This window comes from Nyctereutes procyonoides, unplaced genomic scaffold, assembly GCF_905146905.1.
Source record: "Nyctereutes procyonoides isolate TBG_1078 unplaced genomic scaffold, NYPRO_anot_genome, whole genome shotgun sequence".
NCBI lineage: Eukaryota > Metazoa > Chordata > Mammalia > Carnivora > Canidae > Nyctereutes > Nyctereutes procyonoides.
In genome coordinates this window covers 46,622,955-46,649,725 of record NW_026575121.1, presented here as the reverse complement: position 1 = coordinate 46,649,725, position 26,771 = coordinate 46,622,955, and the positions used below count along the sequence as shown (strand labels likewise).

Genomic DNA, 26,771 nt, shown 5'->3' with positions numbered 1-26,771 from the left:
CATGCTCAAAGAGGGTCCTATACTACATATCTAGGAATTAGCTAATTCTGGGGGGGCAATCCCTCCAAAATCAGTAAGGCCCCAGATGTCAAAGCATGAAATATAAAAACTAGCAAACATGGTTATTATAATAACCCACCTAGCTCTACCTTGGTCTTGCATTGCTTTTGATGGTATTCCTCTTACCTGCCTAGACCATAGTCATATATACACAGTATCAGCACAGTCTAGAGATTAAGAGGTATGGTCCTACAGTACACTCATCTTGATGAGCATGGAGTAATGTATAGAATTGTTGAACTATTATATTGTACATCTGAAACTAATATAACACTGCATGTTAAGCATACCTGAATAAAAAAATAACAACAATGTACTTGCTATTCTCAGCTCAAAGAGAGAGAGAGAAAGAGAGATGATTCTGAAATCAGATACACCTGAATTAAAATATCTTGCTACTCCACCAATGATTAATTCTGCAACCATGGACAAGTCACTTAACATTCCTGATCCTCATTTTCTTACCTGTACAATGAATATGATAATAGTACCTACTTAATGCATGTACTTACATAATAAAGCACTTAGCCTAAAGCAACATAAGCAATTAAAACATGTCAGCAATAATTACTATTTCTTCACCCTCTGATTTCCCCCAAAGTGTACTGAATGTGACTGATATGTACTAGACACTCAATAAATGTATGCTGAAGTTCACTAAACCAACAAAGAAATGAATGAAAAAAATCAATGAACAATCTTTGACTGATCATAGAAATGCAACACTTTTCATATATGTAGTTAGAATAATTGGCAGCCCAGAACTTGGAAGTGAAGCCTGGATTTGAAGTCTAGTTTTACAGTTTAATCATGTGCCTGTAAAACAGGTTGGAGATTCTATTGGTAGGCTCTCTAATACGCATCATGCCTTCCCTTGTTGAAAGGCCCTTGATTTTGTTCTGCTATCAACTCATAACTGGGGGGGGGGAAGGATTAGCCTATCCCCATCTTCAGGGACAAATCATGGAGGTCCCATTCCCATTGCCATTGATTGGATCAGGGATGGGAACGTGATCCTTTCTGCTCTAACTATCATCCCTCTGGCCAAGAAATTTTGCCTGAACAGCTGCAGCCTCCATGCAACCAACATGAGGGAGGCAGCCCAAGTTTAAGGTGGCAGAGTAAAATAAAGGTGTGAAAAAACACCTGAGTCCTCAGTAAAATAAAAACACCTAACATTTAATGAATACTTACTATGTTTCGGGTATTCCTCTAAATGTCTGTATTACCTCATGTGATCCTCAACACTAACACCAAGGAGGAATGTTTTTATCATTGCTTTACAGATTGAGAAACTGAGGCCTATAGAATTCTTGTAATCTATGCAAGGTTACATAGCATTAAGGGCTAGAGTCAGGAATTAAACTCACTGTTGGGCACCAAAACTTATGTTCTTTGCGTCTTTGCTTTATTGGATTTGGAAATGCTATCAAGACAGAATCAACCAATTCTCTCTGGGCTTGTTGCGAGATTTAAAATGTCTTACTATTAAGCCAATTGCAATTTGACTTTTTGTTAAAAGCAGCTGATGGCATTCCGATAAATATACTCCAATTCTTCATCTGTAAAGTGGGGATACTTCTACAAGCCTGGCAGGGGCGGGGCGGGGGTGTTGCTGTTTGTAACAGAGAGTGCAATAAGTGATCTTCTGCATCACCTCCTATTGCCAGTCGTCGCCTCTGTCACAGTTTTCCATTAGCTCACTGAACTTCTTCCAAGACCCGGGCCCAGCTCAGATGCTTTGCCTACGTTTAGATTTCCCCCAGAGCAAATGTGCATATCCTCCTAAAGTGGAAGTGACCAGGGACACCTCACATATGAAAACCAGCTCATTGCTAAGCAAAGTTACTCTGCCGATAGATCTTTATTATAACGCGAACTCCTGATTCTAGATTTTATTTTCTCTTCTAAAGCAAGTTTTTGTTCTCTCTGTAATTAGCTTCAAAGGCAAGTATGAAGAGAACAGCTCGGTGGATTATCGCATGCTAAATCAGCTTAAAGGAAGGAGTTACATCCTCAGCTCACTTTCAGGACATATGAGCCGAAAGCCATAATTTATAGCTGTCATATGAAAATAATGATAAAGTCATGAATACAAAATTAAAAATAACAATTTCAGGATCGCTTCCTCAAAGGGGTAAAGCATGGGGGGGGGGGTGGCGGGGACATTTATACGTCGATCTGTGTCAAATCCCTGGTGAAAAAAAAGGTTTCCTCGTGGTCTAAGGAGAAAACCTTAAGCATTTTGATAAGCTTTTCATAATAGATTATGTCCTGCTTTAAAGGAAACTGCTCTTTACTCTAACAAGTTGGTGAACTGAATGTATATTTTACATATTTTTCAAATGCATCTTTGTCATTCTTAATTTTTGAAACTCTCTGTAAAAGCTGAATTATATATTCATTGCATTTCCAAAATCAAACTCCCTTTCCTTTTCCATTCTATATCAAAATGCTTCTCACCATCAATGTAAATTTAAATTTGTATAGTACTTTATATTTTACAAAGTGCTTTCACTGTCATTTCCTTAAGGCTCCAACAAGTCCAAAAAAGGAAGACAGGATACATATTCTTATCCAAATTGTCCAATAAATTAGTAAACTTATTTATGCTTGTTTTCTTTCAGTCCTTCATTTATTCAGCCAACATTTGTTTGACAGCCTTTATGACCAGGCACTACTCCACCCATTGAGGATGCAGAAAGGAACAAAATAGTCACTATCATCAGGAAAATTACATGTTGGCAGGAAGGCCACACAATAAACAAGTAAACGAGTTCATGAAGAAGCCTAGATTCAAACCATGGTTGCTTGATCACAAATGTAGATGCTCCCTGGTCCAAATAAGCGCACCCAAAGGTTCTCTTTGCCGTGAATTTTGGCAGTTTGATTTCTTGGACTCAAATCTCTTTGGGTTTCCAAAAGCTCTTGGATTTTTCTTACTCCTCTGAAGAAATTCAGTGGACAACCATCAAAGCAGCACTTAAAAACCAATGCATTCAGAGCACTGTTGCAGATAATTAGGAAGATTATTCCTTATCCTCCTCCCCCAAAACAAAACAATTATGGATTTAAAAATTGACTTAAAAAAGAAACACACACAGCTATAGATGTTTCTGAGCATTCACTTATGTGATCCCCATTACTGACTGTTGGAAGAAGTCATCTAGAGGACAGGACCAATGGCTGACCTGCCACAAGCTAGACCCAGCTAATCAGAGGCTTCTCTCTGCTGGTCCCCTGTCCTTGGAAGGCATTCTCTGTCTACACCCCCACACTAGGAGCTATCTTGAGGACACAGCCTTGAGATAGTAAGATGTTGAGACCACCTGGACTGAACTTAGTTAAGGATCCTATATAAACTCTTAAGACTCTGGCAGGCGGGTACAGAGAGCTACTCACCTTGGGGCCACCAGAGACAAGCCCCCGATGGAAGTTCCCTTGCCTATCAAACCTGCCACCTACCAGTCTGGAGTAGCTACCTCTCCCTTGAGTCTTTTTTTGCCCTCCATGGACAAAGGTGTTTCAGATTTCATCCAGGGAGCTCCCAAGGTCTCAAACCAACACTAACCCCCAAAATAGGAATGTTTTTATCACTGTCTTATGGATAAGAAAAACGAGGCCTGGAGAACTTACTCGCTTCATGCCAGGTCACATCATAAGTAAGAGGTTCAGGATTTAAGCCCACAGTTGGGTTTCAGAACATATGTTCTTTGCTTCTTTCTTTTACTGGATCTGGAAAATGAGACTGAGGCAGGATTTGCCAATGCTAAGGCTTTCTTCTACCTGGAAAAACACACTCACATAAAATTTTAAAGTCCAAATTAATGCCCTGCAAGAGTCTACTCATTTAGTTATTAGCGGTTGTCAGACTACACAGGCTTTCCATGGGACTGCATTTCAAATGACTCCCCTCTGCCTGTTTTCCACCTCACAGCACTCACTAGTAGGTTAACTTCTTCCATGTATCATTAGTAATTCATGACTTATTTGTGAAGGTGTGAAGACAGCACTACTACAGACCCAATACAATGAATATCTTATTAGGAAGAAATTAACAAATGAATTGTTGCCAATCAATAGGTGTTCAAGAGAAAATTACAATGATAGTAAAGTCTAAATAATTTATACACAATATTGATTTTTTCATTACATTAATTATTCTTTATAGCACACATAGGGAACTTGGAGAATAAAACTTTCAAAGCAAAGAAATTTATCTGCGGTGGTGCTGTAGGCTTAAGTCTGAATTTAAAAGACAAAAAAATGGGCCAGGAGAGCTGACAAATATTTTTAGATTAAATACACATTGGATAATAAATTTGACAGCTCCAGTGTACCTGAGTTCCTTCATGTTGTCCAGCGTTTTTATACACAATACTTTTGATATTTATTTATCAAGATAACTATTGATAGAACTGTTTCTTAATAGAAACATTAGAAATAGAACTACCTATTAATCCACCTCTTTCATCGAGTGTTCAGAAGGCAGATGACAAACTCGATGAAGCTATATGGGAAAGAAAACCTCTAACTCCTCTCCTGGAATCTTTTAAGTTAACTGGACTTAAATTCAGTTGAATGGAGTTATTAGCTCTTTCATAGCAAGCAGAATACAATTCCTAAGGCAATTTTATCATTGCACTTGCATACAGAGAGGCAAGGGCCTGATGATGACCCTCATGTTTACACATCACACGATGGGGTCCCAGGAAACAAAAAAAAAGGAGTGATGTGTGTAAGGGCAGCTGTGAAAAAGAGGATAGAGGTAGGTAAGTTCTTTACGGTTGATGTTGTTCCCAGCAATGCAAAATTCCATCCTGTGGATGAAAGAAATGAACTTGGGGAGGAGCACCTGGGTGGCTCAATCGGGTAAGCATCTGACTTTGGCTCAGGTCGTGATCTCAAGGTCCTGGGATAGAGCCCTGCAACAAGCCCCAAAATGGGCTCTATGTTCAGCTGGGAGTTTGCTTCTCCCTCTTCCTCTGCCCTCCCCCCTACTCACATGCTCATGCTCCTTCTCTCTCTCTCTCTCTCTCTCTCTCTCAAATGAACAAAATCTTTTTTTTAAAAATTTTTAAAAAGAAATGAACTCAACACATATGCACCAAGTTCAATAGAGGTACTAGGAACAGATATTGCATTGAATATTGTTTTTGTCACCTACAGATGCATATATTGAATAGTGTTTTACTCATGACATTTTGACCTTGGAATTAAAGCAGTGACTTGACAGTTTTACTCGAGTTTTCTCAGCTATCAACTTCAACTCTTTCTCAGTATCTAATGTTAAGATTCCACCTTCCTAATGTTTTGCAGAGAGTTGCACATATGTATGGCATCAAGTGTATCATATCGTCCCCAAAATAAATACAGAAATAGTGTTTCAGAAGCCTTAAAATTAAAACCAAAAACATTAAAATAGCTTCAAATGTGATACATTTTTTTCTTTCCTCACCTTTTACCTTCAGAGACTGATAGCCACATTAATATTACTTTTAACATTCTTAATGTTCTTGGAAGAAAACCTAAGCAGCAGGAAGCATCTCATTGCACAAGTATGCTTTTACAAACTACAGCCAGTTTTGCAAACTATTTTGTCGTGTCTTAACTAATACTGCTATATGACTTCAAATTTATAAAATACTTTGCACAGATATAAAATGTGTGTTGTCCACCTTGCATCATAACACAGATATGATTTTCCAAATTTGTTACCATTACCAGCTGATGATGGGGTACTACAGTGACAAAACACCCAAATTTAGCATCGTTTCTACCATTCAGTGAGAAGTCACTTGTCTATGGTGACTGCTCCTCTGCTGAATGTACTTTGCTATAGTCCCCACTCTTCAGGTGGAGACTAATGTTCCATACATTAAAGGGTATGTTCCATACCCTTTAGTAAGGGTACTAAAAGAATGGATATGTGTACTTGGTCTTATTTGTAGAACTGAATGGGACACTCCTAAGATGGATTAGAAGAAATTTCAAACTATTTAAAGGCACTGTGCAAGTTATTCTCCATTTTCATCCCACCCACCACCACCACCCCAAACCCACATCCATTCTCCGCCTTTCTCCGCCCTGGTAAAGCACATGCAGTGTATCACAGAGCTCTCTTCTCATTTAGCTTCCATGTGGATTCAGCCAGTGGAAGACCATGGAAAGAGCGGGACAGGTGCGAAGAGAAAGTGATCAAGAGATTTCTTCCCCACCCATCCTCTCTGTCTCAGCTTCCATATTTGGAAGGGGCTGCTTTCTGCAAGCAGCTCCTATGGGGAAGCCCTTCCTACCTCTGAGGCTGGAGCTCCTGTCAGGCCCCAGTGGGCAATGGATGGTGACAACATGTTTTTTTTTTTTTTTACCCCCTCTGCCACTTCTGACTCAGAGGAGATAACAATTTCCCATTGTTAGTAGCGACAAGGAGCCCGGGGTCCAGTGTTGGCCCGTAACCAGTCTATATCTCTGTAACAGTCCCTTTGCAATCCCAGAGTGTGCCTCTGTCTGCTGCCAGGACCCTGACTAATACAGCTCCTTGTGATGCAGAAGATCATGTGAGTAAATAAAAGAACACCACCAGCACACCAGCCCTCCAAGGCAGAGAGCCGCCTAGATGGTGGATTACTCCCCATAAATGCACTAATGAGACAAACCATTGCATACAAGACAGATTGCTGACCTCCACTTTCAATATTCTTTATGATTTCAGATTTTTAGGGTTTCATTCTTCACCTTAACTACTTTGTCCTTCTTCTCTCCCTGCTCTGTAGCATCTTGTTAATTTACACTTCAGGTTATCAGTGCCTGTTCTCTCTTTCCAAAACATGTCCCCTTGTTTTTCCCTGTACTATGCAGATCTTTCCTTCTGACTTCCACACACAGGTCAAGTCATCACCTATATATGTTTAAAGTCACGTGTACTGTTCTCCCTAGGTCTATGTGTTCGCTTTTTAAGCAAACCTATAAAATTCTACGAGTTCATGATTAATTAGAGTTCACAAAATGATAGAAGCTATCATCCAGGCTCACAGTTATACACATCTATAACCTCAATTCTTTTGGAAGAAATAGTCTGTAAAATCTAACAGATAAATGTGGAGGCCAGCAAGGAGGTTAGCATGTCTATCCTCTTATGTTTACAAAAAAACAAGAATGCAGGGGTAACCATGAACACACGGCATTAAATGCAAGGTTCTGACAACAAATGGCATAGTACTTACCAATAAAAGCATGGTAAGATATTAATAATTGCAATGAACTGCAAATATTTATGTGCCCACAGGCAACTAATTCAATTTCACTGCAGGATTGCTCCATTTATGAATTTAATTGTGTGTGTTTAAACATTTTTGCTGCTGTTTCATTAATTTCCCATAAAAAAAATAAAATGATATGCTAAAGAAAGAATGCATGCAGTTTCCAATCACCAGCATGAGAAGTTCCAGCTTCAAAAAGGACGGTACACAGGTTATCACTCATTTTATTTTCACGCACACCAGCATGGATGTGTAAGACAAGCCCATGAGAACAAAATAATGGCTAACTCTTAACATGTGTCAGGCTCTGCTCAAAATGTGCCGCACGTACTATTAGCACTCACCAGGAGAAGTACCACTTTCCTCCCATTTTCCAAAGAAGGAAATCAAACTACAGGACAGATACAGACTTATTCAGGGTTATATGGGAAGAAGAGGTTGAGCCAGGGAGGTGGGTGGGCTAAATGGGGGATGGACATTCAGGAGGGCATTTGTTGGGATGAGCGCAGGGCGTTATATGTCAGCGATGAATCACTAAATTCTACTCCTGAAAGTCACACTACACTATATTGTATATATTAACTAACTTGAATTTAAATTTATAAAAAAGAAAGACTTGTATATTCTAAGTTAAAAAAAAATCCAGCTCATTTGACATCACAGCCCATGCTCATAAACACCGCCCTAATCACACTGGCAAACTGGAACATCAGCAGGATTTCCAGTGATTTTCAGTGGCTGGTAAATTTGTCACTGATTCTTCCAATTTCCCTTGAAGACTTTTTTCCTAATTCAGGATCTCCTTCCGATGCTCTTCAATAACACAGTCTCCAACCACAACCACTTCAACCATCTGATCTCAACCAATAGTTAGCCAGTCCACACTGTTTATACTTTTCTCAGCCTCCCAACCTTCATCTAAGAGCCTATGCTCTCTGGTTAGGCTGATTTTTTTTTTCCTAACATAAGAATGAATGAGACTAACCTCATGCCTCAATGAATTCCTAATTCCTAGCCTACTGTCTTGAAGGAGAACCCTCCTAGAATGGTCCAATAGGCCCTAGACTCTGTCCCTACTTTTACTCCTCCTCTAGAGAATCAGGGCAGTTGACATATTGCTAATTATGGAAGGCAATTACTAATAATTAGAATTTTCACCTGAAATAAGAGAGAGATGCTATAAAACATTTGATCAGGGGTGCCTGGGTGGCTCAGTAGGTTAAGCATCTGCCTTTGGCTCAAGTCATGATCCCAGGTCCTGGTATCAAACCACTGGTCGGGCTCCTTGCTCAGCAGGGAGCCTGCTTCTCCCTCTCCTGCTCCCCCTGCTTGTGTTCTCTCTCTCTCTCTTCCTCTCTCTCACTCCGTCTCTTTGTCAAATAAATAAAAATAAAATCTAAAAAAAAAACATTTAAAAATAAAGCATTTGATCATTCCATGAAGAACACAATCTGGTCAAGTTATGCTGATATTTTTACAAGGGAATCTAGATAGATAGATTTTTAGCTGACATGTATTGAGAATCTTTTATAGCTCAGTCTCTGTGCTTGGGAACTTTATAAGTGTTTTACGGAGCAACTGTATATGCTGGAGGAGATATAGACAAATAACACTAAGTTAACTGTTCAGTACACTTTGCAACACATAGTTAAATGCTCAGCTATAATTAAAATAAAGTTATATTAACCAATTAAAATCAATAGGGAATTTATATATGATACCCATTATTTAACAAACTCAAAAACAAGATAATTGATTACTAGGAAATAATTTGGGTTCCCCATTTAATTGTTTTCATACTAAACCTATTTCTTGGCCCAATAATTTATTTCATGAGTCTTAAAATCACATTAAGATTTGGAAGTCTCAATTAAACCTGTTTAATTCATTATCAAGCAAAAGTAACTTTCAAATGCCATAAGCTTCTGACTGTCCTTTGTCAAGATGAGATGATAATAATTAGCTTTTGGAATAATAATGTAAGAGTCTAAGATTAAGCAAATCTAGATTGCTAGTGGCTAAATTTACCTAGCTTCCAATTCATACATGAGCTCTGCTATTTCTCTAAAAACAAATCAACCTTTGCCAACATCCCAAGGTAACCAGCAAGAAAAAGGCAGAAAAACAAATCATCGATCACCATTTACCAGTTCCAGTTTTATCTTCACAACTCAAAAAAAAAATGGCATAAGTTTAATTCAACCTCTTTCTGATTTATAGCAAATATTGGTGGTTTGAATCAGAAGCAATACTTTCAGAGACTCCGTAATGAACCTATAAGTGGATATGGCATATAGACAGAACAATTTCTTATCTCCTTAGTTTCACACAGCACACAAACCTGATGGTGAAAATTAACCTCCTTTGCAGTTCAACATTTCTAATTAGAAGAGACATCAAAAAGATTATGCTTTAGAAAGCAGTATGGCCATAATATTCTAGACAGCCTGAAACAGAGCTCTGCAACCTCCTTATAGCCTTATAGCCTTATAGCCTGCTGTCTAAAGGAAAAAGCAATAACCAGATGATGTTTCAAAGCAGTGATGGCTTTTGCTGGCAAGTTGTGTTGTATTTTCTCATCTTATCTTTTTATACTTATTATTAAGAAGCGATGCTCTGGTACACAAGACTTATCCACTGCTTTTAGCCCTGATTGTGTACAAGAGTCTAAACCATAAGACCATGCTTTACCAAAAGTTTCCTTGGTAGAAATATTTACAACTGTTTCAGAATTGAGTAGTTCATTTGTAATCCTTTTTGGGTTTGTTTTTTGTTTTGTTTTGTTTTGTTTTGTTTTTTGTCTTGGTTTGTTTTCTCTGCATGGGGCAGGAAAGGGGACAAAGAAAGAGACCCTGAATTCAGCTTAGATGAGAACACAGGACTTTAAAATAGAAGGCCATACAAGTTCAGCCCTTCCTCAAGGAGGAACTGCTTTCACAACAACAGTGGTTGATCAGCCACATTTAAAGTTTTCATTGCTAAGGAGTACACCATTGCACAAAAAAGGTCACTATCATTGTAGACAGCTATAAATTTTTCTTTAAAGATTTTATTTATTTATTTATTTATTTATTTATTTATTTATTTATTTATTTATTTGAGAGAGAGAGAGAGAGAGAGAGCAGGAGCAGGGGGAGAGACAGAGGGACTAGCAGACTCCCTGCTGAGCAGGGAGCCAATGTGGGGCTTGATCCCACTACCCTGAGATCATGACCTGAGCTAAAGGCAGATGCTTAACTGACTGAGACACCCAGGTGCTCTAGACAACTACAAGTTTTATGAAGTTCTTTCTTACTCTGAGTTGAAAGCTAATCCTACCACTGGTATCCCATGTATCCTAGTTCTATCCTTTGAAGGAATACTAAGCAAGCTTCACCATCTTCCACACCTTCCTCCTTTGAGTACTGGAGGCAATTTTTATGTCTCTCTTTATTTTTCCCACCTCCATATTAAATACTTCAAATACTTCAAATACATATTAAATACTTCAAATTATTAAATATTAATATATTAAATCCTTCAAATTAAATCCTTCAAATTATTCCTCATATGATATGATATGGTTTCTAGCTGCTGCAAGTAAACTGGAGCTGTAGCTTGACTTAAAAATGTTCCAACATGATAGGGCACCTGGGTGGCTCAGTTGGTTGAGCATCTGCCTTTGGCTCACGTCATGATCTCAGGGTTCTGGGATCCAGCCCCATGTCAGTCTCCCTGCTCAGCAGGGAGTCTGCTTCTCCCTCTGCCTCCCTCCAGCACTGCTTGTGCTCACGCTTTCTCTCAAATAAAAAAATAAATAAAATCTTCTTTTTAAAAATGTTCCTACATGCAAGTAGGCAAAAGAAAAATCTGAAAGTTTATTTTTTATTGACTTACACCTGTAATTGACACAACTGGAAAGACTATCCAGAACCAAATGGTTCATGTGGGAGCTATACCTACGTGAGCTCCCCTTCATATCATACACACACACACACACACACACACACACACACCAGTCCCATGGGTGGTTCTGTGATACCAGGTAGGTCTGAAAACCTCATCGCCCTGGCCACATGGACTAACAGAAAGAATAATCACAAGTTCCAAGCTAGACTAACCAGAGTCACTGGTTAGTTTTTAAATTGGAACATGAGGAAGGCTCGCTATCCGCTTAGCTGCATAACTCTTAGATATGACAGCCATTTACCCATTTAAAGGAATAAGCCAATTTGATGAGGTCAATATCCAAAGGAGTATGGGGAGAAAGACTTCAAACCTCCAATTCCAGTCATTCTTGGAACCAACTCTACCCTTATGTTTCCTGTGGTCTGGTGATTAAGCCAATAATTCCCACCCCCTCGCCCCCAGCTGAATTGAGTTTGAGTTAGATTTGTATCATCTGCAATACCGAGGATCCTATCTACTACAATATTCATAAGATTCCAACTAGCCTAACAGGACCGAGAGAAAGCAGGTCATAAAAGGGAAAAAATCACTACCCCACCCTACAAAAGATGTGAATAGAATCTCTCTCCAGCAGTGAGGCACCTGGATGGCTCAGCTGGTTGAGTGGTGAACTCTTGGTTTTGACTCAGATCATGATCTTAGGGATCTGGGATCAAGCCCTATGTGGGGCTCTGTGCTCAGCATGTAGTCTGCTGGAGATTCTCTCCTTCTGCCTCTCCCCCCCCCACACACACTTTTGCTCTCTCTCTATGTCTCTAAACAAATCATAAAAAAGAATCTCTTTCCAGCATTATTTAAGAATGACGGTGATACCTCCAAAAAAGAGCGAAGTCTTTCTGCCCTAATCGCCTAAGCTCCATAGGACTGACACATTCAAAACTATATTCCTAGAACTATCACAGTACCTGGCACATATTAAGTGGTTGAAACACCCTCCACTATAATTTTCATAGTACAAAAAAAATTTCATAAGTACACAGAAAAAAAATAGGTAAAACACCAAATATAACTTACTAAAATGAAGATTCAAGTTCCCTAAGGAAACCTTAGACATGTCATTTCACCTTCTTAGGATTAAATTGCCCTTTTGCCATATATATGATCAATTACCTCTTTGGTCTTTTTTTTAACCATAAAGTGCTATGACTCTATACATACCAACAATGGTAAATAATAGTCTACTAAAAACCTGAACATGTAGATAAAAGAAGGAAACACAGTAATAAAGAAGGCATCACAAGAATAATCAGAAAGAATAGCCCACCCAAAAGATAGTTTTGGGGAGAAGCAAAAGAAAAAGGATGAGAGGAAAACACCAGTGATGGGATCGAAGAGGTCATTCCCATGTGGCATCTTGCGATTTGCTTCCTATTTTACTCCAATTAATCTCTGTGGTCAAAAAGCCCTCTGTGTTGGCCCCAAACTGCCAGCCCCAGGATCTTGTCCCTTCCCGGGTCCATACATTCCATATGATGACTCCTTCACCTAAACCATGCATCTCCTTTCAGCACTGGCTTCCCACTTCTGTCTCTGGTCCTCGAAATTCCCACTTGTTCACACCACTGCGGACAGGTTGGATTTTGTTTGTTTGTTTGTTTCGTCACCAACAGAATATATACCCAATTATATTGTGTGCCTTACGTCCCTATTTCCCATCCTGTCCCCTACCTTGACTGATGCCCAAATGTCCATAAAATTTTCCACTGATTTGTTAGGTTTGGAACTTTGGATTCGGTCCTGACGCCTGTAATCACAAAATAGCATCTCTATAAAATAAGGTGACCCGTTTACAATGACCTGCTCTAAGGAACTGACCTCAGATCCTTTCATGAAAGAAGGCCTTGATTCGGGAAAACAGTGTTATTACAACTAACAACTGATGTTAAGTATTACTACGTACCTGTGCATTACACTATGTGTAGATACTGCACTAAGCATTTTGCACACATTTGTTCATTTTGTTCTCACGATACCTCTATTAGAGAAGCACTAATTTCCACCTATACTTCAAAGGTGAAGAATCTGAGGCTCAGAAGGGGTAACTTACTTCCGGTTACATAGCTAGTAAGGGCCACTCTTGGTTGCACACAAGAGCCATATCCATCTGAATCTGGAATCCTTGCTCTTGCTCACTACATGACTTACAGAGGCACTAATCCCTGTGACAAATGGGGAGGCAGACCTTCAAGGAGGCCAAAAGCAAAGAGACCGGGGAACTAAAATCAACATGATCTACTTCTTGATTTTGCTTAGAGTCAGCCCTATTTGAAGAACCTTGTTCCTATTATGTAGCAATAGATTATCTGCCATTTTGCATTGTGGAAATGTACCCTCCATTATCCAGGCTAATCTGGTTGCCTTCAGAATGCTGTACACAGGCATTCCAATGACACACCACTAATTCAATCTTCTCTGTGAGGAAGATGCTACTGGACATCCCTTCAACTTTTTCCCTACAACTTTCAATGCAGGGTGCCTCACATAACCCATAACCCTTCTCTCCTACAATGCCTAGAGCAAAGGAAGTAATTTAGAATACCAGGAAGGAGACAGAGGGTAAAGAAGGAAAAAGAATTAAAAGAGTGGTGACCGACCCCTGACCCCCCCCAAAAAAACCTACTATGAAAATTGAAAATTAAAAATTAAAAAAAAAAAGCAACCCAGTGCAGGATGATCATCTGATAACTTGTGATTCAGAGAGAAATAAATGTCCATGGTCCATCACTAAACAGAGAAATGCATCTTACTGTGCAACAGAAACTGTACGTTCAAATAACCACATAAGAATTTTCCTACATCACAGAGTAGAGAAATACTGAGTATCTCCTATAGGAGTGAGATCTTATTGCTATAATCCATGTAGCAGAAGGTCTATAGCAGAAGCAGCATCTCATCACGAAGCAAAAATCCAATCACTTTCAGGTTCCAGAATCTCTAGTTCTTCCAAAACTCCTCCTCTATCCATTGAGACTCTTACAGATATTGGTGGAATTGAATGCCAATCCCTACTGAAGAGTCATCTGATGTTTCTATGTGATAATCAAAGTCTCTAGTTTTACTGAAATGGAAGCTGAGAATCGGACTAGCAAACTCCTTTGGATCGGTCAGTAATTAATACGTAAAGGTCTAAGTACTGAAAGTACAATCTGGGGTAAAATGCAGCATAGATGATTGTCTCTCATTTGTTGGGAAGTTTGAAAGTAATAACTAATTGAAAAATTGTTTTAAGCTAAAAGAGAGGGGCAAGACCTAAAACATTTCATTTTTAAAAGTAAAGGGTCCTAAAAATATGCTTAAGGAGGGAGCCTCATGCCTTCATTCCATGTCCAACCAGCTTCCTATTGTAACCAATTTCCATTACCCAGGGAAAAGAGCAGGGAGGAGAGAAAGTATTTGAAAAACTGCCAGAGTAAAAAATCCCATAATGAAATTTTGCTCATTCTTGGAGAAATGAAGTAGAATTAGATGCTTCAGCGGTGGTGAATTTCAGAATCTGGGTAGCTTCCAGTAAATGAAGTTCTTCCATAATGTCAAATGCAAAAGCTATCTGATATCAACATATTGAGCTTGAGTTTTTAAATTCCTATTTCCTTACACCAAATTGTTTGAAACCTTTGAGATAAAAACTTCAATAAACTAGTGTTCCAAGCTTTTAATATTTTAGTCCCTTGAGCAAGCATGTCAGATTAATCTTCAAATTGCAATGGGCAGAAAGAACATTCAACCAAACTCTTAAGCCCATGCCTCTCTCAAAGGATGTTAATAATGTAAGCAGTTTCATTGGCTATTAAGATTTCAAACTTTCCTAATTCTCAGCACTATTACTATTTAAGAGCAGGGGGTATGGGGGAGAGAAAACCATCTACCCTGAAAGGAAGGGATCTTACTTATTTTATCTTTGTATCCAGGTAGCACTTAGCACCTTGCCAGGCACACAGTAGGCACCTAACAAGTACCTCTAGAATGTGTTGATGGATTGGACTGGGGAGGAGGGGGGGGGGAGTGGAAATCTTGCTGAGAACAGCATGAGTCCAAATCCTGGCACTGCTCGGCAACAAAGACCATCTCCAGAATTAGGGTCATCGAGGTACAGCAGGAATTTGGAAGCGTGTCTTCAAAGACACATCAGGAGGATTGTTTCCGGAGCTGGCGAGGAGCCACCCAAGAGCCGCTTGCAGAGCGATCAGACTCGGCTCTGGCTTTTCGGCACGCCTGCAAGTCTCCTGCCCTGCCTGTCTAAGCCCAGTGCCTCCAGCCTTCCACCGGGTTTGAAGTGGGTTTCCACTCACACAATTTAGGCATGAGGTCCGACCTCCTAGTCTAACCCAGGCCTCCTCTCCGAGCCACGGTCGAAGGGAGGCCGCGCCGTCCTGGGCGCTTGGAAAAACACACGCGACTGCCCGGGACACCTCGGAAGGTGAAAGCGGGTAGCGGGCGGCGGCGGCGAGGAGCAAGGCGGGGAGCTCCAGCCCGGGGCGCTCTCCCGAGGTTTCTCGCCCCACTCCCAAAGCCTCGGCCCCCGCCGCTGGAAGGCTCGGGGGGGGGGGGGCGGGGGCGCACCCGCGCGCTCCGGCGGCGCAGGGCCGCCCTGGGTCGGGAGCGAGGGGAGGGCGGCGGGGGAGGCGGCGGGCGGCGAGAGGGGGCCCGGGCCGGTACCTGGTGTGGCTGCGGTTGCGGGGACAGTCCTTCTTCTCCATGATGGCCGGCACGCAGTTGGTGAGCTCCGTCCAGTCGGCGTGCAGCCCGCAGCTCCAGCCGGTGGAGAAGCGGGAGAAGAGCCACGTCTCCTTCTTGCCGGGCCGGTGGCAGGTGCACTTCTTCTGGCCCGCCTTGCAGCTACACGGCTGCTCCAGCCGGATGTTCTTCACCAGGTGGCGGCCGAACGTGGTGCCCCCGGTCTTCTGGATGTGCAGGAACACGATCACGTCGCGCCCTTTGATGTTGAAATCCACGAAGCGGGTCAGGTCCTTCAGGGTGAAGTTGAAGCGCGGCGCGAAGCGGGGCAGGGAGCCGTTCTCGGGGGCCTCGGAGTCCGGCTCCTCTTCCTCCTCCTCGGCGTCCTCCTCCGGCTCCCCGAGCTCCTCGTCCTCGTCCTCCGGCGCCGCGGCCCCGCGAGGGCCCTCGGGCGGCCCCCGGGGGGGCGGGGGCAGCTGGGGCCGCCGCTCCCCCGGCTCCGGCGGCGCCTGTGCCCGGCGGGCGGGACCCGGGGCGGCGGGCGGGCCGGCCTCGTCCGCGCGCGGCTGCTCCCCGAAGTTGGCGCAGGAGCTGGTGCAGGAGGGGGACACGTACTGGTACATGATGACCACGAAGAGGAGAGTGAGCACCGGCGTCAGCAGCCACTTGTTGAACCTTTCATCCATGGTCCCGCTCTCAGGCCGGCCGGCGAGGCGGCGGCGGCGGCGGCGGCGGCGGCGGCGGCGGGGACTGGCGCCCGCTCGGAAGTTTCGGGGACTCCGGGGCGCGGCTCGGAGCCCGCCGCTCCTCCATGCCCCTGACGCCGGCGCGTGCGGCTGGCTGGCGGCCCCGCGGCACTCCGGCACCCCGGGGCCGGCCGCGCCAGGGCCTGCGAGCCGAGCGGCGAGGCGGGCGCCGGCGCGCGCGGCTGCGGCTCCGGCTGCGGCTGCGGCTCCGGCTCCGGCTGCGGCTGCGGCGCGGGGCGCCCTGCGCTCCCGGGGGCGCCCGGCTTGGCCCGCTCCCGCTCCCGCTCCCGCTCCCGCTCCCGCTCCCGCCCCGGCGCGGCGCGCGCGCTCAGGCCACGCGGGGCATCCCGTCGCCGGCGCTCGGGCGCTCGGGCGCTGCGCGGCGCGGCGCGGGTCCTGCACCTGCGCGGGGCAGCCGGGCGGCCGCGGCCGCGAGCGCGGGGCGCTGCATGGGGCTCGCCGGGGCGCGGGCGCGGGCCAAGGGCGAAGGCGCGGCCCGGCCCCGCCGCGCCCGGAGCGCGCAGCCGGCGCCTTTGCCCTCGGGGCGCGGGGCGCGGGGCGCGGGAGCCGCGGGGGCAGCCGGCGCCCGCCGCAAGTTCGCAGAGGAGCCCCCGCGGCGGCTGCCCGCGAGGCGTCTGTGCGGAGCCGCCGCTGCGGGAAGAGTCGCGCTGCCGCTCCGGGTCGGTCCGCCCAGGCGCGGGCACGCAGGCACACTCGCACACACTGGCTGGCACCGCCACAACCCGCCAGCCGGTGTGACAGGAGCCCTGCTACCCGCAGCAAAAACCTGCCCTAGGTACGGAGCATGCGCCGAAGCCTTCCCCAGCCCCGGAGGAGTTTCCAGGGGAGGAGTCCGCTGCTCCGCGGGGCTCGGAGGAGGCAGCTGGGGGTGGGAGTCCCTTCGACCTCAGAGCGAGGAGATACTCGGGAGAGGCCCCGAGGAGAGCGTCGCCGGCACGGGTCCGAGACCCTAACATCCGCAGCCCCCGCTTTCCGCTTTCCGCTTTCCGCTTTCCGCGGATGCTCGCAGATCTGCGGCCTGTGTGCAGGGGTAGCACTGGCACACCGCGGGGCAGGCTCACCGAGGCTGGGCTGCCCTCGAGCTTGCTGGGGAAATTGGCTCCGGACTGCCTTCGACTCCCACCCACGACATTCTAACTGTTGCTCAAGTTTTATTCTGGACCCTCCTTAACTACAGACTTGGTGTGTCCAACTCTACAGTTTTATTCAGCCGGCATCCATCCATCAGTTATCCATTAGGCACCTGCTATCAGGCTCTTTGTTGAACATACATACGCTTCATTTCCTCCAGCACCAGAACAACCAACTCACCACCGTGCAGTACTCAGAATCTAAGAGGAGCTCAGGGGTCACCTCTGAAAATTCATCCCACTAGGGGCACCCGGGTGGCTCATTCGTAGAATCTCTGCCTTTGGCGCTGGCTCGGGGCGTGATCCTAGGGTCCTGGGATGGAGTCCCACATCAGGGTCCCTGCTTCTCCCCCTGCCTATGTCTCTGCCTGTGTGTGTGTGTGTGTGTGTGTGTGTGTGTGTGTGTGTGATGAATAAATAAATCTTTTTTAAAAAATCATCCCACTTTGACTTCCTAAATGTGCAAGACTCACCCCTCACCTGCCCCCCTACCCCACCACCACCACCACCACCATGTGGATGGTAAGATGTACACTTAGGTAGGTCTTTCACTGACTAAGTAAGCTTTTGCTTATATGCAGATTTTTAAGACTTTATTTTCCAAACGTCTCAATTTTGCATTTACCTGAGAATCAAATCGGTGTTTAACAACGGTTTCTGTTTTCCAGGTAATGAATGGATATGCCATCAAATGGGAGTAACTGCCCCTTCACAATCCCTATACTCGCTTCACCCACGTGGAGAGTGGCAGTGTGCTGAAGAGGGGAACAATGCAATTTGATCCCCTTGCTGGGGTCATCATGTCCTTTTGGACTACCCCACCAGTCCCAGTCCACCATGCATGGCATCCCATGCCTTTAGAGCAGCCATCCTTCCCACCTGACCTCTTTATGGATCTGTGTGGTACTTGTCTTTTCTTGAGACACTGTACCAATCTCTTCCATTTGTCAGACTCCCCTTCACAGCCATCGGTTAAGATCCAGATCTCTTTTAGGGATGCTAACTCTTTCCCATGGGAAGTTATTTTTATTGTTCTAGACAGGTGGGATTTTTCTCAACAAAGCTTCTCCGCCTCTGCTACCTTTCCTGTTTTCAACTCTATAAACAACCACAAACAGTGTCCTTCCTGATACTGTATGAGCTTATATTAGTAAAAAAAAAAAAAAAAAAGGTGTTGAGTGAGATGAATCAGCTTCTCTAAAGCTTACTTAATTCTATTTATTTTTCTCTCACTTAAAGTTTAAAATCCTATTAATGGCATCACACTACTCTCCAAAGCAAGAAACTGTGATAGGACAGAAAGCAAATAAAACTCAGCAATTACTTCCTGAATGCATCTGGTTAATGGTATTGCTTATTTTTAAAATATACACCTTTACCAAAGTAAAAAGTTTATTGTACTTTTTTATATTACTTTATTTGAGGAGTTGCTCATTTTCTATAAAGTTGTTTGATATCACATGGATAAGTATAACCTTGTTAGCTACCCAAATGTATAACCTGAGTGCTTCGGCAATTTATAGAGTGGAAGGCACTTTCTAGATGTTATCTCATTTGCTTCCCAGAACAACATTCTAAGGAGATAAGAGAAGTATAATATCCCATTTTAGAGATGAGGAGATGGAACCAAGGACAACCAGGAGAAAGCAGAGCCATGATTAGCAACCACTAACATCCCTGAAATACATTCAAATCACCATTGAAGAAACCCAATGAACATCAACAAAAGAGCCCACAATTTCCTCTCTCTCCTCCTGAGACCCTTTGAGTCAAGGCAGGAAGAAGCAATGGAATTGCAAAAGAACAATTAAATTTTTCTCTCTCCCTCTGGCTTTATCGGCAAAGCTGAGTGATCTCTACATCCTGCAGTATTTTGGCACCTAGTCTGTCAGTGTCCAAATAAACAGAGGAAAGACAATAACACTCTTAACATGATTATGTCATTGTTAAAAGACATTATTTAGGAGAATCTGAGAAGAAACTATGATGACAAACATATCACAGTTACATTACTAACAAAATGTATATTTCCATAAATAAATGCGTTGTAATCCTTTTCAAAGTACATTATCCCAGAAATCTGCTTTTGCTTTCAGTACAATAACTAATAGAGTGCACCATTTCCTCGAGGTAACCACAGTGAAAGCAATGCATAGAATCAAGCAATTACACAGACAATTCAAGCATGTACCCAAGTATTCATTTTTTTAAATATTTATTTGTTTTTATTTTAGAGACAGAGTGCAATGGGGGGATGAAGAGAGAGAGAGAGAGAATCCCAAACAGACTCCCCACTGAGCATAGAATCCGATGAGGGGCTCCATCCCAGGACCCTGAGATCATGACCTGAGCCAAAATCAAGAATTGGATGCTTAATTGACTGAGCCACCCCACCCCTGCCCCCAAGTATTCATTTTTTTTTAGATTTTTTTTTTTATTTATTCATGACAGACACAGAGAGAGAGAGTCAGAGACACAGGCAGAGGGAGGAGCAGGCTCCATGCAGGAAGCCCAACATGGGACTTGATCCTGGGTCTCCAAGGATCACGCCCTGGGCTGAAGGCAGCGCTAAACTGCTGAGCCACCAGGGCTGCCCAGTATTCATTTTTAATGAGAGGTAACATTGCTTGTGTAAACATGGTCTGTCCCAGGTGTGGTCTCCCTATTACCAAGTTGTGGAACTTGGTGTGAACCTAATCGAAGCTCTTAAATCATGCAATAAACAGGTTTCCTTATCTACAAGGGCAGACCTCACATTCAGGCAAAAATGAACAGAAACTTTGGAAAATTGAATGCTCTCCAGGTAAAAGGAAAAACATGTTTGCATTCAGCCTGCTATAGTTACTCCACGATGACACCAGCTGGCAATTGTTTCTGGCTAACAGATTGCAGCTACTATGAATCCTACACAAATTATTAAAATAATAAAAATAATGTTTTCAAAGAGCTTTCTTCCACTTCCTTTGCCAGTCTAGCAATAAGCTTAACACTATCTGTGAAGCAATTTGTTCACCTAATTTTATGCCTTAATAAGCTTTACTACAATTATTTTCTTGCCTGTTTCCTTCTACACTGTGACTTTAGTACTCTTCTTCCCAGTTCTCCTTGAATATTCTCAAAACCATTAACAACATTGCACTCCCCTAGGATTCAAACTTTTGATTAGAACGGTCCTCATTTAATCAAGTTCAATTGGGAGATAAAATTGCATCTCAACTTCTCCATTTTCCCTTTGGGGTAAGAAACTGCCTTGGAGAATGTTGAGGAAACCCTGGAGAGATTAACAATCCAAACAATCACAGAGACTAGTTTTGGACTCCCTACATTTGCACACAGGAATATATAGATACAAATGCCCTTCAATACAGATGAAAAACAAAATAGATTATGTAAGTCATTGGCAGCATGAATCTCTCCTTCAAGAACACAAAGTGCTCCTGTACAATGACATGACTTTTTTTTTCATCTTTGTAAACAACCCCCCCAAAAAAGGCCCACAGAGTAAGCAGTTTTGCAAATCACCAGCAAAGCAGTGGCTTTTTTCCCTGAGGAAGTTGAGAAGAGTTTGCACAGACAAAGCAAACTGCAGGAAAAAATAGTGTTATATACTGAGCATATTCCAGTTCACTACATGATTGTAACTTTGGGGCAACCATAACCCTACATACTGCTTCCCATAAAGTTCTATTTATATGAACAGTTCATTCTTTGCTTTATTGTATAACACTCTTTATCCACCATAGATAGCTGCCTATGTGATGGATGCACTCTATGCTACCTGTATGTATAATGTATTCACTAACTCTGTATAGCATAAGCAGAGGCAATAGCTTTTTTCATAGTAGGTATCCACATATGTCTTCCATAGGAACCTATTAAACATTGGGGTGCCTGGGTGGCTCAGTCCGTTAAGAACCTGCCTTTGGCTCAGGTCATGAGCTCAGGATCCTGGGAGGGAGCCCCACATTGAGCCCTGCATGGGGCCCCCTGCTCCATGGGGAGTCTGCTTCTTCCTCTCCTAGGCCTCTTCCTCCCTGCTTGTGCTCTCTCTCTCTCTCTCTCTCTCTCAAATAAATACAATCTTAAAAACAAAACAAAACAAACAAACAAAAAACTTGTTAAGCATTTACCATATACCATATGCTGTTCTGAATGCTTTGGATACACTAAACAAGACAAAAAAGAACCCTGCCATTGCCTTTCTTACATCCTAACAGTAGAAAAATAAATGATGAATAAGGAAACAAGATTCATACATTTAATCCAAAAATATTTATTGAGTCACTACTATGTACTATGTACTTTTAGGTACTTGGGACACTTCCATGAATACTAAAGATAATAATTTTTGCCCTTAAGAGTGTAAATGCCAGAAGGGTGAAAGAGTAGGAAAGAGGTTAGAGGGATAAGGGGAGGAGGGTGCTGTCGGGATCTGTTGGCCTCCGTAAGAAATTTACTGTGAAAAAAATGAGGAGCCACTGGAAGATTTTTTTTTAAGGCTGGAGCATCCAACATAAGCCTTCTTTTTTTTAAGATTTTATTTATTTATTCATGAGAAACACAGAGAGAGAGAGGCAGAGACAGAAGCAGGTTCCGTGTTGAGAGCCCAATGTAGGACTCAATCCCAGGACCCCGGAATCACGACCTGAGCCAAAGGCAGACACTCAACCACTAAGCCACCCAGTTGCCCAGAGACACGGGAAGATTCGAAAAGTATCCAAGTTCAGTTCACTCACCATTTCTCAGTTAACCTCTAACTCTTTGGGGTAAATTTTCAAGGTCATGTGTCTCCTCTTTCTCTTTGCCTTCCTCCAGGGTGAACTGAGCTAAGGAAGTTTATGTAACATCTTCACGTGGGCTGAAGAAGAGGTGGTCTGTGGGGAATCTCCTGTTCCCACAGCCCTCCCTGCAGTGTGTGGCTAGTCTCACCAGGACTCATTCACTTCTAGGGCTTGACTCCTACTAGGTCATCAGCTGCCACGTTAGAACCCCAACCATTACAGCCCAATCTATACAATCTGCACTTTCTCAGCTGAACTGTGGCCCTTTCTTTCTGTCTGCCAATCCCTTTAGCTCTTCTCTGGCCTTTTCTCAGGGGCACTTTTGCATCTAAATCAGTGGTTTTGGGTATGCCTGGGTGGCTCAGTGGTTGAGCTTCTGCCTTCATACCTCAGGGTATGATCCTGGGGTCCTGGGATAGAGTCCTGCATTGGGTTCCCCATGGAGAGCCTGCTTCTCTGTCTGCTGTGTCTCTGCCTCTCTCTGTCTCTCATGAATAAATAAATAAAATCTTTAAAATAAACAAACCAATCAATCAGTGGTTTTCAACTCCATCGGACCCAGAACTCGTGTATGTTGAAAAATATTTTGAAATAGTCCCTTTAAAAGTCCCCACTTAAATGTTGTAGAAAATAGAACCTACCTACACACAATTTGCAAAATTAACATAAAATGCCCCAATTGTAATGTGAAGGAGATATTTTTTAAAGGCATTAGTAATAGAACACTGTATATTTTGACATGTAAATGCTCAGATGAGACTACAGTAGACAAGATAAAAACATTAGATGCTTGTGTCTCCTAACTATCTTGTTTGGATATAAAAGAAGTGAGATTGGAAGCCATCCTTTTCAAGAAGAGACAGAAAGAGCAAAAGGTGTCAGTGGAAGCTAGAATTAAAAATGGTGGTAGGATAATTAAGAATAGATGTAATTTATAAATACATAGATATGACAAGAAAAAGAGGGGAATAACCCTAAATGAAGCAAAGATCACACACCAAGACAAATCACCAAGATGGATTTGGGGATTGTTCCACAGGGAACAGGGGAATATGATATTCTTATAAATGAGGTAGATTTTTTAAAAATATTTTATTTATTTGACAGGGAGAGCACACAAGCTGGAGGAGCTGCAGGCAGAGGGAGAGGGAGAAGCAGACTCCCTGCTGAGCAAGAAGCCTGATGCAGGACTTGATCCCAGGACATCAGGATCATGACCTGAGCCCAAGACAGACTAAACCAACAGAGCCACTCAGGTGCCCCAATGAGCTAGGTGGGTCAAAATACTTCTCAAAAAACATACCTTCTATCTTAAAATCCTACAACACATCAAGGTTAATCTGATTTATGAACATAGTAGAATATTTGGAAGTCACACTATGCAAGATAATTCTAGCATTGCGCCCACCAATGAAAGGCCGGTAAAGACATCCCCCCAGGCATTGATACCACATCTACTGAGAATCTAAGTACTCTTCTTTCTTTCTCTTGTCAAAATAAAACAGTTTGGGGGAGATAAAAAGGACAAATCAGTACACATTTCCTCATTCAGGGAGAATTTGGCTCTTGTTAGGTAAAGCCACGCTTTTAGATTTTTTTTTTTTTGAAGATGCCTTTTTTTTCTCCAAAAATATGGTTTTGCATTTGAAACCAAGACTTTCAGACATTAATTATTCAAGGTCACCTAGCTAGTAAGTGACATAGTTGGATTTGAACCAGGTGGCCTGATTCAGAGATGGAGAGAAGTGGCTAGAGTCTAGAGGTTGGAAGCCAAATCAATAGGATTTCCTGAAAGATTGGATAAGGGGAGTAAACAAGAGATGAATCAAAGATGATTCTGAGGTTTGTCATTTGAATGACTGGAAGGCTGACAGTTCTATTTACTTTTTGAAAAGGGGGAAATGAAAGCAAAACAGGTTGGGAGTCTGGGGATTCAGGAAGGGTGAATTCCAGGTTCTGCTTCGGATAAGGTAAGTGTAAAATACTGATGAGAAAGCCAAGTGGAAATAGCAGATAAATAGCTGTTTATGGGCTCTGGAGCTCAGTGACAACAGGAGATAAAATGGAGGTGGTTTTAATAACATAGGAAACACACAGCAGTAAGTGCTCTATAAATATTTGTTGAAAAAAAACCTGTGAAAGACTAAATAAGCAATTACTATGGTACAAGAGAGAAATGAGACACAAACACACACATGCAAAGAAATGGCAGTGGAACAAAAGAGTCAAAATTTGAGAAATCGTCCAGAAGTAGAATCAGTAAGATCTTGTGACTACATGTGAAGCAGCAAGATGGGAAGAACAGCTCCAAATGTCTGAGGTTAGAAAGCTAAGTGGATGGCAATGCCATTAATATGGGAGAAGAAATGGCTGAAGGACTGGGAGTGAAAATCAGTGTAGATAATTACTAGTTCTCTCAGCAAATCAAAATGTTTGCATTTTTCAAATGGGCTTGAGCTTCAAAACATTTACATTTCATTTTAAGGAAGCAGTCTTTAAAAATATACTTTCATTTTTCTGCAGTTAGACAGATAACCTTAGTTTAATTATTAGCTTTAGCAAGAGAAGTCTAAGGGTACCTGAATGGCTCAGTCAGTTAAGTGAGGGCTCTTGATTTTGGCTCAGGTCATGATCTCAGGGTCCTGAGATCCAGCTCCTCCCCCACCCTTGGGCTCTGTGCTCAGTGTAGAGTCTGCTTGAGATTCTGCCTCTCCCCTCACTTGTGCTCTCTTTCTCAAATAAGTAAATCTTTGAGAAAGAAAGACAGGGGGCAGCCTGGGTGGCTCAGTGGTTTAGCGCCGCCTTCAGCCCAGGGTGTGATCCTGGAGACCCAGGATGGAGTTCCGCATCGGGCTCCCCTCCGGGAGCCAGCTTCTCCCTCTGCCTATGTCTCTGCCTTCCTATGTCTCTCATGAATAAATAAATAAAATCTTAAAAAAAAAAGACAGGAAGGAAGGAAGGAAGGAAGGAAGGAAGGAAGGAAGGAAGGCCGAGATACAAGTGTATTTTGTGAAGACTATTTTCTCTTTTCTAATGTTTCATATGATAAACCAAGATGCAGTGCTCCTCTTTTCCACATTGGCAATGAATTTTATCCTTTCTTTCAATATCTTATCTCACTCTAAATCTGTCTCTCAATAGATAGGTAGAGAGAGAAAGACAGAAAGAGATCTATCTCTATAGATCATAAGAAATCAAATCTCTAAAGCAGGTTCTAAGAGATAGTGTAAGTGGCTGTGCTCGGTAGGATGGTATTTTGCAATAACACTGGAAGACAGGTGATCTGAAAGCTCCCTGAGGGCAGACTTTAATTCCAACTCTTTCTTTTTAAAGCTCAGTCCTTTACACTTAATAGACATCTGAACAAATGTTCTTTGAACAGGTTGAAAAATATATATGCTCTTATTTTAGATTGCCAAATGAGTTCCACAAAATCCCTCGCTAACGTGTGCCTAATCTCAAACCCCTGACAGTTCCTGTCCATGTCTTTTCTAACGTGAAGTGAACACTGATCCCCTTAGCAAATCATTCAAATGTGTTCCTACTGCAGATAATAGTGTTTTTAGCATGACCTTTTGCTAAGATTTCAACTGATGCTCCCACGATCTGATGAACTGTATCATACAAAAGCCAAATTCTATTACATATATGAATATATGTGTTTATTTATCAAAAATACTGGTCACTTTGCCAGGGCAAAGTTATTAGCTACTGGGCAAAATTATTTTATGCTACCTTCTAATGCTTGCTATATAGAATTGTACTATCTTCCAAACTCTGTAATTACTTCCTTTTTCCCCCCAAGGAATTAGGCAGTAAACACTTATTATCCTCAGAGCATTTTCTTAAAGCTTTCTGTTCTGCTCATTTTTGTTCTAGCTTTCTATTTCATCAAGAAAACATATTCTGAATGTAAAAAAAAAAAAAAAAAAAAAACAAGTTTACTGTAGCTATAAAGCTGCCCAGCCAGACCCAGGTCAAGGTCCTACACACAACCCCAGAGATGTATATCCATTTTTATTCAATTAATTAATGTAAGTACTCATTTTTAAAATCATGCTGTGAAATGCATGGTTTTTTATCCAGTGAATTCTTAATTGTGCTCATACACCCAAATTCAATATACGTTTTTGAATGAAAAGTTATTTTGAA

At 42.7% G+C, this 26,771-nt stretch overlaps 1 protein-coding gene across 1 annotated transcript in view; it reads right to left on the bottom strand.

The window, feature by feature from the left end:
* The window catches only part of HS6ST3 (heparan sulfate 6-O-sulfotransferase 3), a 625,872-nt gene extending 609,245 nt beyond the window's left edge, over nucleotides 1-16,627 (bottom strand). The window contains exon 1 of the mRNA XM_055335595.1: nucleotides 15,924-16,627. Coding sequence (XP_055191570.1) covers nucleotides 15,924-16,627 — 704 coding nt within the window. The remainder of the gene's footprint in view (nucleotides 1-15,923) is intronic.
* Nucleotides 16,628-26,771: the final 10,144 nt, after the last annotated feature.